Source organism: Heterodontus francisci, chromosome 38, assembly GCF_036365525.1.
Source record: "Heterodontus francisci isolate sHetFra1 chromosome 38, sHetFra1.hap1, whole genome shotgun sequence".
NCBI lineage: Eukaryota > Metazoa > Chordata > Chondrichthyes > Heterodontiformes > Heterodontidae > Heterodontus > Heterodontus francisci.
The window spans coordinates 45,755,025-45,768,844 of record NC_090408.1 but is presented as its reverse complement, the minus strand read 5'-3'; the positions used below and the strand labels follow the sequence as shown (position 1 = coordinate 45,768,844).

The window sequence follows — 13,820 nt, the reverse complement described above, 5'->3', positions numbered from 1 at the left end:
TGTACTGGATGTTGGATAAGCAGTCTGACAATTTTGAGACTGGAGGGGTCGAGAGAGGCAACAATGGGGCAGGGCTGTGTGTCATCAGTGTACATGTGGAAACTGACCTGTTTTCAGATGATGTCACCGAGGGGCAGCATGTCAAGGAGAAATAGGAGGGGTCAAGGTCAATCCCTGGGGAACACCAGAGGTAATGGTGTGGGGGTGGGAAGAGAAGCCATTGCAGGTAAATCTCTGGCTACGATTAGAGAAGAATAGAAGCAGTGAGTGCAGTCCCACCCAGCTGGTCTATGGTGGAGATGTGTCAGATGAGGATGGTATTGTCAACCATGTCAAAGGCTGCAGACAAAAACTACTTGTATTTAGATATACAGGCCAATAGATTGCAAGGATGGAAGGGTTAACTTTTTTTTAAAGAAGACAGGGGTGATAACTACAGATTTGATAGAGAGAGGACTATTAACAATATAGCTAACATGGGAGCCAGGAGGTCAACACTTTAATGGGAATAGGATCAAGGCAGCAGGAGGTGGGTCTCATGGACAAGATGAAATTGGAGGAGGCATGAGGACAGATAGAAGAGAAACTAGAGAAAGATGCGAGTTCAGGCTAGGGCTGGGTTTATCTTATAAGATGTTTGGTCCAATGGGCTTGGGGAAGGGAGAGAAGCAGCTGAGGCAACAATCTCAATATTGTCTCAATCTTAGTGACAAAGAAATCGAAGAGCTCCTTGCACTTGTTGGATGTGAGAGTGGAGGAAACAGGGTTTAAGAAGAAAGCTTGCAGTAGAGAAAAAAAGCCAGATATCTCAGTCCTAAATAGCCAACCCTTACCCTGAGACAATGACCCCAAGTTATAACTCTTTAGACAGGGGGAAACAGCCTATTAGCAGCTACCCTGTTGAGACATCAAAGAACTTTATATTGTCATGAAGACCCCCACCTGCCAAGAATGAGGCATATTAATTTCATCATATGGAACATTAATTTTAAACCGTTGCTGGAGTGAAGAGGTGACTTGTTTAAAGAGATCAGCAGTGGCTGGAAATTATTTTGCATACTAAGAGACAGTGCTCACTGATTCAATTGACAGAGCCTGGTCTGGGCAATGGTGAGCCACATCTTGTCGGTGTAAGAGACAGCACTGTACCCCCCTACCAAGAGCTTTTGAATCCACAAATGCAGGAGTTGTTAAAAAAGCAAGTCACATGACTAACCTGCTGGCCCAGGTCTGGTTTTGAACTGCTCACAGGACAGCTTGGGTCAGACTGCAGATTGCAACTGAATTTGAAACAAGAGCCTCTCTCCTATCTATCTGTCTCTTTCCCACTAACTGCCAGATCCACTGAAATCACTTAAACTTAGAGAGAAAAGACTCCTGCATCGAAACAGGTTTTAAAGCGTACATTGGGCCCCAACGAAACGGCAAGACGTACCAGCAACCAAAGACTCTACATCGAACTCAAAGCACCGTAAATAGAAACCCTGCTATTGCCTCAAACTTTTCCCCTTTATTCTTTCTACTCTTTCTGTCTCTATCTGCGTGTGTGTTTATCACGTACGCATGCTAGCGTGGTCACGTCGCATATTCGTAGACATTAACCGAATTAGAGTTTAAGATTAATAAACTTCCACCTTTCTTATTTAAATCTAAGAAAACCTGTCTGATTGATTTCTTTGCCTTACAATTGGAAAGCAATGAACAAGGATTCACTAAGGGGGAGCTAAAAACAGTGTTTTTAAATTAAACCCTGTTATGGTTAAACTAGGCAAAGGCTGAGAAGGAACCCCTAGACCCCTTTCTCACCTGGTTGTAACAATATGTTTACACATTTTAATAAATCACCTCTCATTCTTCTACATTTCAGAGTATAGACCCATTCTACTCAATCTCACAGGACAGCCCTCTCATCCCAGGCATCAATCGAATGAACCTTAGTGGCACCCACTCTAAAGTATATACTACCTTAGGTAAGAAGACCAAAACTGTACTTCAGATGTGGTTTTTTTAATTCTTTCACAGGATGTGGTATCACTGGCAAGGCCAGCATTTATTGCCAATCCCTAATTGCCCTGGAGAAGGTGTTCGTGAGCTGCCTTCATGAACTGCTGCAGTCCATGTGGGGTAGATACACCAACAGTGCTGTTGAGGAGGGAGTTCCAGGATTTTGACCCAACAACAGTGAAGGAACGGCGATATAGTTCCAAGTCAGGATGGTGTGTGACTTGGAAGGGAACTTGCAGGTGGTGGTGTTCCCATGCATCTGCTGCCCTCGTAATCTAGGTGGCAGACGTTGCGGGTTTGGAAGGTGCTGTCGAAGGAGCCTTGGTGAGTTGCTGCAGTGCATCTTGCAGATGGTACACACTGCTGCCACTGTGTGTTGGTGGTGGAGGGAGTGAATGTTTGTAGATGGGGTGCCAAACAAGCAGGTTGCTTTGTCCTGGATGGCGTCGAGCTTCTTGAGTATTGTTGGAGCTGCACCCATCAGGCAAGTGGAAAGTGTTCTATCACACTCCTGACTTGTGCTTTGTAGATGGTGGACAGGCTTTGGGAGTCAGGAGGTGAGTTACTCGCTGCAGATTCCCAGTCTCTGACCTGCTCTTGTAGCCACAGTACTTATACGGCCAGTCCACTTCAGTTTCTGGTCAATGGCAGCCCCCAGGATGTTGATCGTGGGGGATTCAGCGATGGTAATACTATTGGACATCAAGGGAAAATAGTTAGATTCTCTCTTGTTGGAGATGGTCATTGCCTGGCACTTGTGTGGCACGAATGTTACTTGCCACTTATCAGCCCAAGCCTGGGTATTGTCCAGCTCTTGCTGCATTTCTACACGGACTGCTTCAGTATCTGAGGAGTTGCGAATGGTGCTGAACATTGTGCAGTCATCAGCGAACATCCCCACTTCTGACCTTATGATTGAAGGAAGGTCATTGTACTAGGTATGACTCCAACCAGCGGAGAGTTTTCCCCCTGATTCCCATTGACTCCAGTTTCGCTAGAACTCCTTGATGCCATACTTGGTCAAATGCTGCCTTGACGTCAAGGGCAGTCACTCTCACCTCACCTCTGGAGTTCAACTCCTTTATCCATGCTTGGACCAAGGCTGTAATGGGTTCAGGAGCTGAATAGTCCTGGTGGAACTCAACCTGAGTGTAACTGAGCAGGTTATTGCTGAGTAAGTGCCACTTGATAGCATTGTCAACTACACCTTCCATCTCACAAAGCCCTGCATAATTGTAGTCAGACATCCTTATTTTTATATAATACAATATATATTATATTATTCCGAAGAAGGGTCACTGACCCGAAACGTTGGCTCTGCTTCTCTTTCCACAGATGCTGCTAGACCTGCTGAGTGGTTCCAGCATTTCTTGTTTTTATTTCAGATTTCCAGCATCCGCAGTATTTTGCTTTTATGTCCTTATTTTTATACTCAATAAAGGCTAACATATCATTTGCCTTCCTAATTGCTTGCTGAACCTGTATGTTGACTTCCTGTGGTTCATGTACAATGACACTCAAATCTTTCTGAATATCCATTTACTATTTTCTCAAGTTTTAAAAAGTATTCTGCTTTTTTATTCTTCCTATTCAAAGTGAATAATTTCACACTCCCCCATGTTATACTCCATCTGCCACCTTCTTGCCCACTCATGTAACCCATTGTAGTCTCTTTGTGTCCTCCTCTACCTAGCTTTGTATCATCAGCAAGCTTGGATACCTTACACTCGGTCCCCTCATCTAAGTCATTGATATAGATTGTAAACAGCTGAGACCACATACTGCTCCATCCTAGTTACAGCCTGCCAACCCAAAACTGACTCATTATTTCCTACTCTGTTTTCAGTCTATTACCCAATCCTCAATCCATGCAAATATATTACTCCCAATCCCATGAGTCCTAATTTTGTGTATCAACCTTTTGTTAGTCCTTATCGAATGCCTTCTGAAAATCCAAATTAACTATATCTACAGATTCCCCCTTATCCACCCTGCTAGTCACACACTCAAAATATTCTACTAGATAATGCCAGCTGCACCTCATCCACAGGAGCTGGGCTGCGACAATCTATCCGCGTAGTCACCACGTACTGGGAATCTCACCACAATCTGCCAACTCACCTGCCGCCTTCTAAAAAGTTGCAGACGTTTTCATCTCGCCTGGACACCAGATGGAAGGTCTCTCTGATGATCTGCTGTTGCATGTCCTCCGACTGAAGTTTCAAAACAAATACAGATCAGTTTTCAGAACCGCACTGGAAATGAAGCAGTAGCTGTGACACTGGCAGGTGCTGGATGAAACACCGAGAGCATCAGGCCTTACAATTCAGCAGCTAGTGTGTAAGGTATAATCAAGAAGTGAAAAGACAGAAACACATGCTAGTCTACAGGAGATGCACTGTGCACAGGTTCACGGAACAATATCCCACATCATCTGGGATACAATTACCTTTGAACTGGTTCTGGAGTTATTTCATTAACAGTCCCAGGGAGGGAGTGCAGACAGTGCACCAACACGCAGTCTCTTTTGTACATTCCAGAGGTGGGGAATATTATATACTAAATACAAGGAGAACTTTAAACACATTCTAAATATTGGAGAGGGCATATAAAAGCAGATTCCGTAAGTATGTTTGCAGAAAACCCAGGTTAGGACGTCACGTTACAGCCTGGGATTTCCCAACTAATAAAATTAATGACAATTTTTAAGAGACATTAATTTGGGACAAAAGTAACTAGTTGGAAAAAATGCATTAATATCAAACTCAACATGGATTTCCTAAAGGCAAATTGTGTCTAACTAACTTGATTGAGTTCTTCGATCAAGTAAAGGAGAGTGCTGATCAGACTAGTACAGTTCTGTTACGGAGAAGGACTTTTACTTGATAAAGTATCCCACAGGAATTCAGCAAAATTGAATCCCTCGAGATTAAGGGACAATGTAGATAGAAAATTGGCTGAAGGTCAGAAAACAAAGTGTCGAGGTAATGGGTTATTTTTCGGACTGAAGGGAAGTATACAAGGGGATGCTGCAGGGGTCGGCATTGGGTCCACTCCCCTTTTTGATATATATGAATGACCTAAACTTGGGAATAAAGGGCATAATTCCAAAGTTTTCAGATGAAACAGAACTTAAACGTAATAAACAATGAGAAGGATAGTAACATACTTCAGGAGGATATAGACAGGCTAATAAAATGGGCATGACATATGGCAGATAAAATTTAACGCAGAGAAATGTAAAGTGATGCATTTTGGAAGGAAGAATGAGTAAAGGCAACATAATCTAAATGGTGGGGGCATATGTCCACAAATCTTTAAAGGTAGCAAGACAAGTTCAGAAAGTTGTTAGAAGAGCAAACGTGATCCTTGATTTTATCAACAGAGGCAGAGAGTACAAAAGCAATGAAGTTATGCTCAGCTTTTATAAAGCACGAATTGGCCTCTGATGGCGTATTGTGTATAATTCTGGGCATCACACTTTAGGAAGAATGTCAAGAGGGTGCAGAAAAGATTTACTAGAATAGTACCTGGGATAAGGGCATTCACTTTTGTGAAGAGATTAGAGAAGCCCAGGTTATTTTCCTTAAAGCAGAGAAGGTCCCACATGGCAGACTGGTTAAAAAAATAAAATCCCATGGGATCCAGGGAAATGCAGCAAGGTGGATACAAAATTGGCTCAGTGGCAGGAAACAAAGGGTAATTGTTGACGGGTGTTTTAGCGACTGGAGGGCTGTTTCCAGTGGCGTTCCGCAGGGCTTAGTACTGGGTCCCCTGCTTTTTGTATATATTAACGATTTGGATGTAAATATAGGGAGCATGATCAAGAAATTTGCAGATGGCATCAAAATTGGGCGATCGATTGATAGTGAGGAGGATAGCTGTAGGCAGCAGGAAGATATCAAAGAACTTGGTCAGATGGGCAGAAAAGTGACAAATGGAATTCAAACTGGAGAAGTGTGAGGTGATGCATTTGGGGAGGTCAAACAAGGCAAAGGAATACACGATTAGTGGGAAAATACTGAGAAGTGTAAAGGAAGTGAGGGACCTTGGAGTGAACGTCCACAGATCCCTGAAGGTAGAAGGACAGGTCGATAAGATGGTTAAGAAGGTATATGGAATCCTTTCCTTTATTAGCCGGGATATAGAATATAAGATCAGGGAGGTTATGCTGGAACTGTATAACTCATTGGTTAGGCCACAACTTGAGTACTGTGTGCAGTTCCGGTCACCTCATTACAGAAAGGATGTAATTGCACTAGAGAGGAGATTTACGAGGATGTTGCCAGGACTGGAAAAATGCAGCTATGAGGAAAGATTGGATAGGCTGGGGTTGTTCTCCTTGGAACAGAGAAGGCTGAGGGGAGATCTGATTGAAATGTACAAAATTTTGAGGGACCTGGATAGAGTGGAGGTGAAGGGTCAATTCACCTTAGCAGAGAGGCCAATGACGAGGGGGCATAGATTTAAAGTGATTGGTAGAAAAATTAGACGGGAGATGAGGAGAAACCTTTTCACCCAGAGGGTGGTGATGGTCTGGAACTCACTACGTGAAAGGGTAGTTGAGGCAGAAACCCTCAACTCATTCAAAAAGTGTCTGGATATGCACCTCAAGTGCTGTAAGCTGCAGGGCTACAGACCAAATGCTGGAAGGTGGGGTTAGGCTGGGTGGCTTGTTTTACGGCCGGCACAGACACAATGGGTCAAGTGGCCTCTTTCTGTGCTTTAAACATTCTATGTTTGTAAGGCTAAAGGAAGATCTGATAGAGGTGTTCAAAATCATGAAGGGTTTTGATAGAGTAAATAATGACAAACTGTTTCCAATGACAGGAGGATCAATAACCAGAGAACACAGATTTAAGGTGATTGGCACAGACTGAAAAGGGATGGGTGACCACCAGGCAAAGTAGTAGGCGCAGACAGGTAGTACAGGAGTGCCCTATGGCCATCCCCCTCTCAAACAGATATACCGCTTTGGATACTGTTGGGGGGGATGGCCTCCCAGGGGAAAGCAGCAACAGCCAGGTCCGTGGTACCAAGGATGGCTCTTCTGCACAGCAGGGAAGGAAAAGGGGTGGAAGAGCTGTAGTGATGGGGAATTCTATCATAAGGGGTACAGATAGGCGTTTCTGTGGCCGCAAACGTGACTCCAGGATGATATGTTGCCTCCCTGGTGAAGGATGTCATGGAGCGGCTGCCGGACATTCTGAAGGGGGAGGGTGAACAGTCAGAGGTTGTAATACACATTGGTACCAATGACATAGGTAGAAAAAGGGATGAGGTTCTGCAACAAGAATTTAGGGAGCGAGGTAGCAGATTAAAAAGCAGGACCTCTAAGGTTGTAATCTCTGGATTACTCCCAGTGCCACGTGCTAGTGAGTATAGGAATAGGAGGGTAGAGCAGACAAATGCGTAGCTGAGGAGATGGTGCAGGAGGAAGGGCTTTAGTTTCCTGGATCACTGGGTCTGTTTCTGGTGAAGGTGGGATCTGTACATGTTGGACGGGTTCCACCTGAACTGGAACGGGACCAACATCCTTGCTGGGAGGTTTGCAAGTGCTGTTGGGGGGGTGGGGTTTAAACTAATTTGTCAAGGGGATGGAATACAGAGTGGAGGTACAGCTGGGGGTGATGCACAGTCAAATATAGAAGAGAAACTCAGTCAGTCTGGAAGGCAGATCAAATATAGACCTGTTAAGGCACAAGTGAAAAATGCAAGGCTGGATTGCATCTATTTTAATGCAAGGAGCCTTACTAGTAAGGCAGATGAATTGAGGGCGTTGATTAGCACATGGGATTATGATATTGCTATCACAGAGGCTGAGGGAGGGGCAGGACTTGCAGCTCAATATTCCAGGGCATAGAATCTACAGGTGCGACAGGGGAGGGGATAAAAGAGGAGGTGGCACTGCACTGTTGATCAAGGAGTCAATTACTGCAGTAAGGAGGGATGATATCTTAGAAGGTTCCTCAAATGAGGCCATTTGGGTAGAACTTAAAAACAAAAAGGGGGCAATCACGTGGCTGGGAGTATACTACAGGCCTCCAAAATGTCAGGGAGAGATAGAGGAGTAGATATGTAGGCAAATCTCAGAGAGGTGTAAAAATAACAGAATAAGTCGGGGAATTCAACTTCCCCAATATAAACTGGGATAGTCTTATTGCAAAAGGCTTAAAAGGGGGCAGAATTCTTAAAGTGCATCCAGGAGAGCTTTTTGAGCCAATATGTAGAAAGTCCTACAAGAGAAGGGGCAGTACTGGACCTAATCATAGGGAATGAAGCTGGACACGTGGTAGAAGTGTCAGTGGGGGAGCATTTCGGGGATAGTGACCATAACTCTAAGATTTAAGGCAGTTAGGGAAAAGGACAAAGACGGACCAGAAATAAAGGTACTGAATCGGGGGAAGGCAGATTTCAATATGATAAAACAGAATCTGGCCAAAGTGGACTGGGAGCAGCTACTTATCAGAAAGTCTACATCAGACCAGTGGTAGTCATTGAAAGAGAAAATAGTGAGAGTTCAGAGCCAACATGTACCCGTTTAGGTGAAGGGTAGGACCAACAAGTCCAGGAACCCTGGATGTCGAGGGATATAGAGGATTGGATCAGGAAAAAAAGGAAGCTTATGGCAGATACAGAGCGCTGAAAACAGCGGAGGCCCTAGAGAAGTATAGAAAGTGTAGGGGGGTACTTAAAAAAGTAATTAGGAGAGCAAAGAGGGGACATAGAAACATAGAAAGGAGTAGGCCATTCGGCCCTTCGAGCCTGCTCCACCATTCATTATGATCATGGCTGATCATCCAACTCAGTAGCCTGTTCCCGCTTTTGCCCCATACCCTTTGATCCCTTTCGCCCCAAGAGCTATATCTAACTCCTTCTTGAAAACATGCAATGTTTTGGCCTCAACTGCTTTCTGTGGTAGCGAATTCCACAGGCTCACCACTCTCTGGGTGAAGAAATTTCTCCTCATCTCAGTCCTGAAAGGTTTACCCCATATCCTTCGACTATGACCCCTGGTTCTGGACTCCCCCACCATCGGGAACATCCTTCCTGCATCTATCCTGTCAAGTCCTGGTAGAATTTTATAGGTTTCTATGAGATCCCCCCTCACTCTTCTGAACTCCAGCGAATATAATCCTAACCGACTCAATCTCTCCTCATACGTCAGTTCCACCATCCCAGGAATCAGTCTGGTAAACCTTCGCTGCACTCCCTCTATAGCAAGAACATCCTTCCTCAGATAAGGAGACCAAAACTGCACACAATATTCCAGGTGTGGCCTCACCAAGGCCCTGTATAATTGCAGCAAGACATCCCTGCTCCTGTACTCGAATCCTCTCGCTATGAAGGCCAACATACCATTTGCCTTTTTTACCGCCTGTTGCACCTACATGCTTACCTTCAGCAACTAGTGTACGAGAACACCCAGATCTCGCTGCATATTCCCCTCTCACTTTATAGCCATTCAGATAATAATTTGCCTTCCTGTTTTTGCTACCAAAGTGGATAACCTCACATTTATCCACATTATACTGCATCTGCCTTGCATTAGCCCACTCACTCAACTTGTCCAAATCACCCTGAAGCCTCTCTGCATCCACCTCACAACTCAACCTCCCACCCAGTTTTGTGTCATTTGCAAATTATAGATATTACATTTAGTTCCCTCATTTAAATCATTAATATGTATTGTGAATAGCTGGGGTCCTAGCACCGATCCCTGCAGTACCCCACTAGTCACTGCCTGCCATTCGGAAAAAGACCCATTTATCCCTACTCTTTGTTTCCTGTCTGCCAACCAATTTTCTATCCATCGCAATACACTACCCCAATCCCATGCGCTTTAATTCTACATGCGGGACTTTGTCGAAAGCCTTCTGAAAGTCCAAATAAACCACATCCACTGGCTCCCCCTCATCAACTCTACTAGTTACATCCTCGAAGAATTCTAGTAGATTTGTCAAGCATGATTTCCCTTTCGTAAATCCATGCTGACTCTGTCCGATTCTACCACTGTTCGCTAAGTGCTCTGCTATTAAATCTTTGATAATGGACTCTAGAATTTTCCCCACTACATGAAAAAACACTGGCGGGCAAGATAAAGGAAAATCCTAAGGTGTTTTATAAGTATATTAAGGGCAAGAGGATAACCAGGGAAAGAGTGGGGTCCATAAGGGACTAAAGTGGCAATCTGTGTGTGGAGCCGGAGGACATAGGTCAGGTTTTAAATGATTACTTTTCTTGTGTTCACTGTGGAGAACGACGATGTAGGTGTAGAGAACAGGGAGGGGGATTGTGATATACTTGAACAGATTAGCATTGAAAGGGTGGAGGTATGAGCTGTTTTAGCGAGCTTAAAAGTGGATAAATCCCCAAGCCCAGATGAGATGTATCCCAGGCTGCTATGTGAGGCAAGGGAGGAGATAGCAGGGGCTCTGACACAAATTTTCAAATCCTCTCTGGCCACAGGAGAGGTACCAGAGGACTGGAGGACAGCGAATATGGTACCATTATTCAAGAAGGGTAGCAGGGATAAACCAGGTAATTACAGGCCGGTGAGTCTAACATCAGTGGTAGGGAAAGTATTGGAAAAGATTCTGAGGGACAGGATTAATCTCCACTTGGAGAGGAAGCAATTAATCAGGGATAGTCAGCATGGCTTTGTCAGGGGGAGATTGTGTCTAACTAACTTGATTGAATTTTTCAAGGAGGTGACTAGATGTGTAGATGAGGGTAAAGCAGTTGATGTAGTCTACATGGACTTCTGTAAGGCTTTTGATAAGGTCCTGCATGGGAGATTGGTTAAGAAGGTAAGAGCCCATGGGATCCAGGGTAATTTGGCAAATTGGATCCAAAATTGGTTTAGTGGCAGGAGGCAGAGGGTGATGGTCAAGGGTTGTTTTTGCGAGTGGAAGCCTGTGACCAGTGGTGTACCACAGCGATCGGTGCTGGGATCCTTGCTGTTTGTAGTGTACATTAATGATTTAGACGTGAATATAGGAGGTATGATCAGTAAGTTCGCAGATGACACGAAAATTGGTGGTGTCGTAAATAGTGAGGAGGAAAGCCTTAGATTACAGGACGATATAGATGGGCTGGTAAGATGGGCAGAGCAGTGGCAAATGGAATTTAATCCTTAGAAGTGTGAGGTGATGCATTTTGGGAGGACTAACAAGGCAAGGGAATATACAATGGATGGTAGGACACCAGGAAGTACAGAGGGACCTTGGTGTACTTGTCCATAGATCACTGAAGGCAGCAGCACAGGTAAATAAGATGGTTAGGAAGGCATATGGGATACTTGACTTTATCAGCCGAGGCATAGAATATAAGAGCAGGGAGGTTATGATGGAGCTGTATAAAACGCTAGTTAGGCCACAGCTGGAGTACTGTGTACTGTTCTGGGCACCACACTATAGGAAGGATGTGATTGCACTGGAGAGGGTGCAGAGGAGATTCACCAGGATGTTGCCTGGGCTGGAGCATTTCAGTTATGAAGAGAGACTGAATAGGCTAGGATTGTTTTCCTTGGAGCAGAGAAGGCTGAGGGGGAACATGATTGAGGGGTACAAAATTATGAGGGGCACTGATAGGTTAGATAGGAAGAAACTTTTTCCCTTAGCGGAGGGGTCAATAACCAGGGGGCATAGATTTAAGGTAAGGGGCAAGAGGTTGAGAGGGGATTTGAGGAAAAAAATTTTCACCCGAGGGTGGTTGGAATCTGGAACACACTGCCTGAAGAGCTGGTAGAGGCAGGAACCCTCACAACATTTAAGAAGTATAACGTATGTCAGCCAAGAGCGACGTCTCAATTCATTCCATCTTCACTGCCTCCAGAGAATACTTGGCATCAGGTGACAGGACCATATCTCCAACACAGAAGTCCTCGAGGCGGCCAACATCCCCAGCTTGTACACACTACTGAGTCAGCGGCGCTTGAGATGGCTTGGCCATGTGAGCCGCATGGAAGATGGCAGGATCCCCAAGGACACATTGTACAGCGAGCTCGCCACTGGTATCAGACCCACCGGCCGTCCATGTCTCTGCTTTAAAGACGTCTGCAAACGCGACATGAAATCGTGTGACATTGATCACAAGTCGTGGGAGTCAGTTGCCAGCATTCGCCAGAGCTGGCGGGCAGCCATAAAGACAGGGCTAAATTGTGGCGAGTCGAAGAGACTTAGTAGTTGGCAGGAAAAAAGACAGAGGCGCAAGGGGAGAGCCAACTGTGCAACAGCCCCAACAAACAAATTTCTCTGCAGCACCTGTGGAAGAGCCTGTCACTCTAGAATTGGCCTTTATAGCCACTCCAGGCGCTGCTTCACAAACCACTGACCACCTCCAGGCGCGTATCCATTGTCTCTCGAGATAAGGAGGCCAAAGATAAGAGAGATGAGCACTTGAAACGTCATAGTGTACAAGACTACGGGCCAAGTGCTGGAAAATGGGATTAGAATAGTTGGGTGCCGGATGGTCGGCACAGACACGATGGGCCGAAGGGCCTGTTTCTGTGCTGTATAATTGTGACTCTAAAAGGACAAAAGGGGGCAGGGGGTCAGGAAACAATCATGATGATCTGGAACGCACTGCCTGAAAGGGCAGTGGAAGCAGATTCAACAATAACTTTCGAAATGGAATTGGAGAAATAATCCAAATGGAAACACTTGCAAAGAAATGGGGAAAGAGCAGGAGATGGGAGTAATTTCAAAGAGCTAGCACAGGCACAATGGGCCGAATGGCGTCCTTTTTTCTTCCAAGGGTTAATCTTTCATCGGAACAGAAAGAAGTTGGAGATTTTAATAATTTATAAAGAGAGGTTTTGGGGAAATGTCTGTGTGGAGCCGAGGCCCAGGGTCGGATACTCACGAAACGCTCAAAGAAGCGGCTGAGCCGCGGCTTCCCGTGATTGTTAAAGACCAGGATCGCCTTAATCATCCTCCCTGGCGGACCGCTCCACTTCCGGTCCCTGCCGGAGCCGCTCCACTTCCGGTTCCTGCCGGTGCCGCTCCACTTCCGGTTCCTGCCGGTGCCGCTCCACTTCCGGTTCCTGCCGGCGCCTTTCCCTGGCGGACCGCTCCATTTCCGGTCCCTGCCGGAGCCGCTCCCTGCCGGTGCCGCTCCACTTCCGGTTCCTGCCAGCGCCGTTCCCTGGCGGACCGCTCCATTTCCGGTCCCTGCCGGAGCCGCTCCACTTCTGGTCCCCCGGCCTCCGCCCTTTTTTATGGAACTGCAATGGTTGAACTAATTATGAAGGGTCACTGACCCGAAACGTTAACTCTGCTTCTCTTTCCACAGATGCTGCCAGACCTGCTGAGTGAATCCAGCATTTCTTGTTTTTGTTTCAGATTTCCAGCATCCGCAGTATTTTGCTTTTATTTTAGTGTTTAATTCACTGCCACTTCTCTTCCAGGAATGCCTACCTTGAAGAAGTTCTGCTCTTCTCTCCGACGGGATTTTCGTTTGTCTCTTTTGCCTTGTTCACCTTCATTGCTTTCTATTTCCCTCCTGGTGTTTGATAAGGTATCTACCAAAACTCGTTTTCACAGCCACATCTTCCTCAGTGACTGTCTCCGGCTCCGACTGATTCCACGTGGATTCCAACACAGTTTCTCCTTCGTGTTTTGAAACCACCCAGGATTCCAGAGAAATATCTGCGAGAAATACAACATCCCTCGGACTGCCATTCTCGCCGCATCCTGAGATCCACACTCAGTGCCAGGCACCTCCATATGCACACACTGGACCTCTCTCTCCAGCAGCACCGCCTCACCTTATCTCAAATCTGTTCTACTCCACAGTTTCATTTCATCTTTTGT

The 13,820-nt window shown here is 45.6% G+C and overlaps 1 protein-coding gene across 1 annotated transcript in view; it reads right to left on the bottom strand.

Moving 5' to 3' along the window:
- Nucleotides 1–12,996, bottom strand: part of LOC137352615 (AP-3 complex subunit sigma-2) — a 93,276-nt gene extending 80,280 nt beyond the window's left edge. The window contains exons 1-2 of the mRNA XM_068018346.1: nt 12,871–12,996; nt 4,126–4,217 (exon numbers count right to left, since the gene is read on the bottom strand). Of these exons, the coding sequence (XP_067874447.1) occupies nt 4,126–4,217; nt 12,871–12,939 (161 nt within the window). The 5' untranslated portion in view covers nt 12,940–12,996. The remainder of the gene's footprint in view (nt 1–4,125; nt 4,218–12,870) is intronic.
- Between the last annotated feature and the right edge of the window lie 824 nt (nt 12,997–13,820).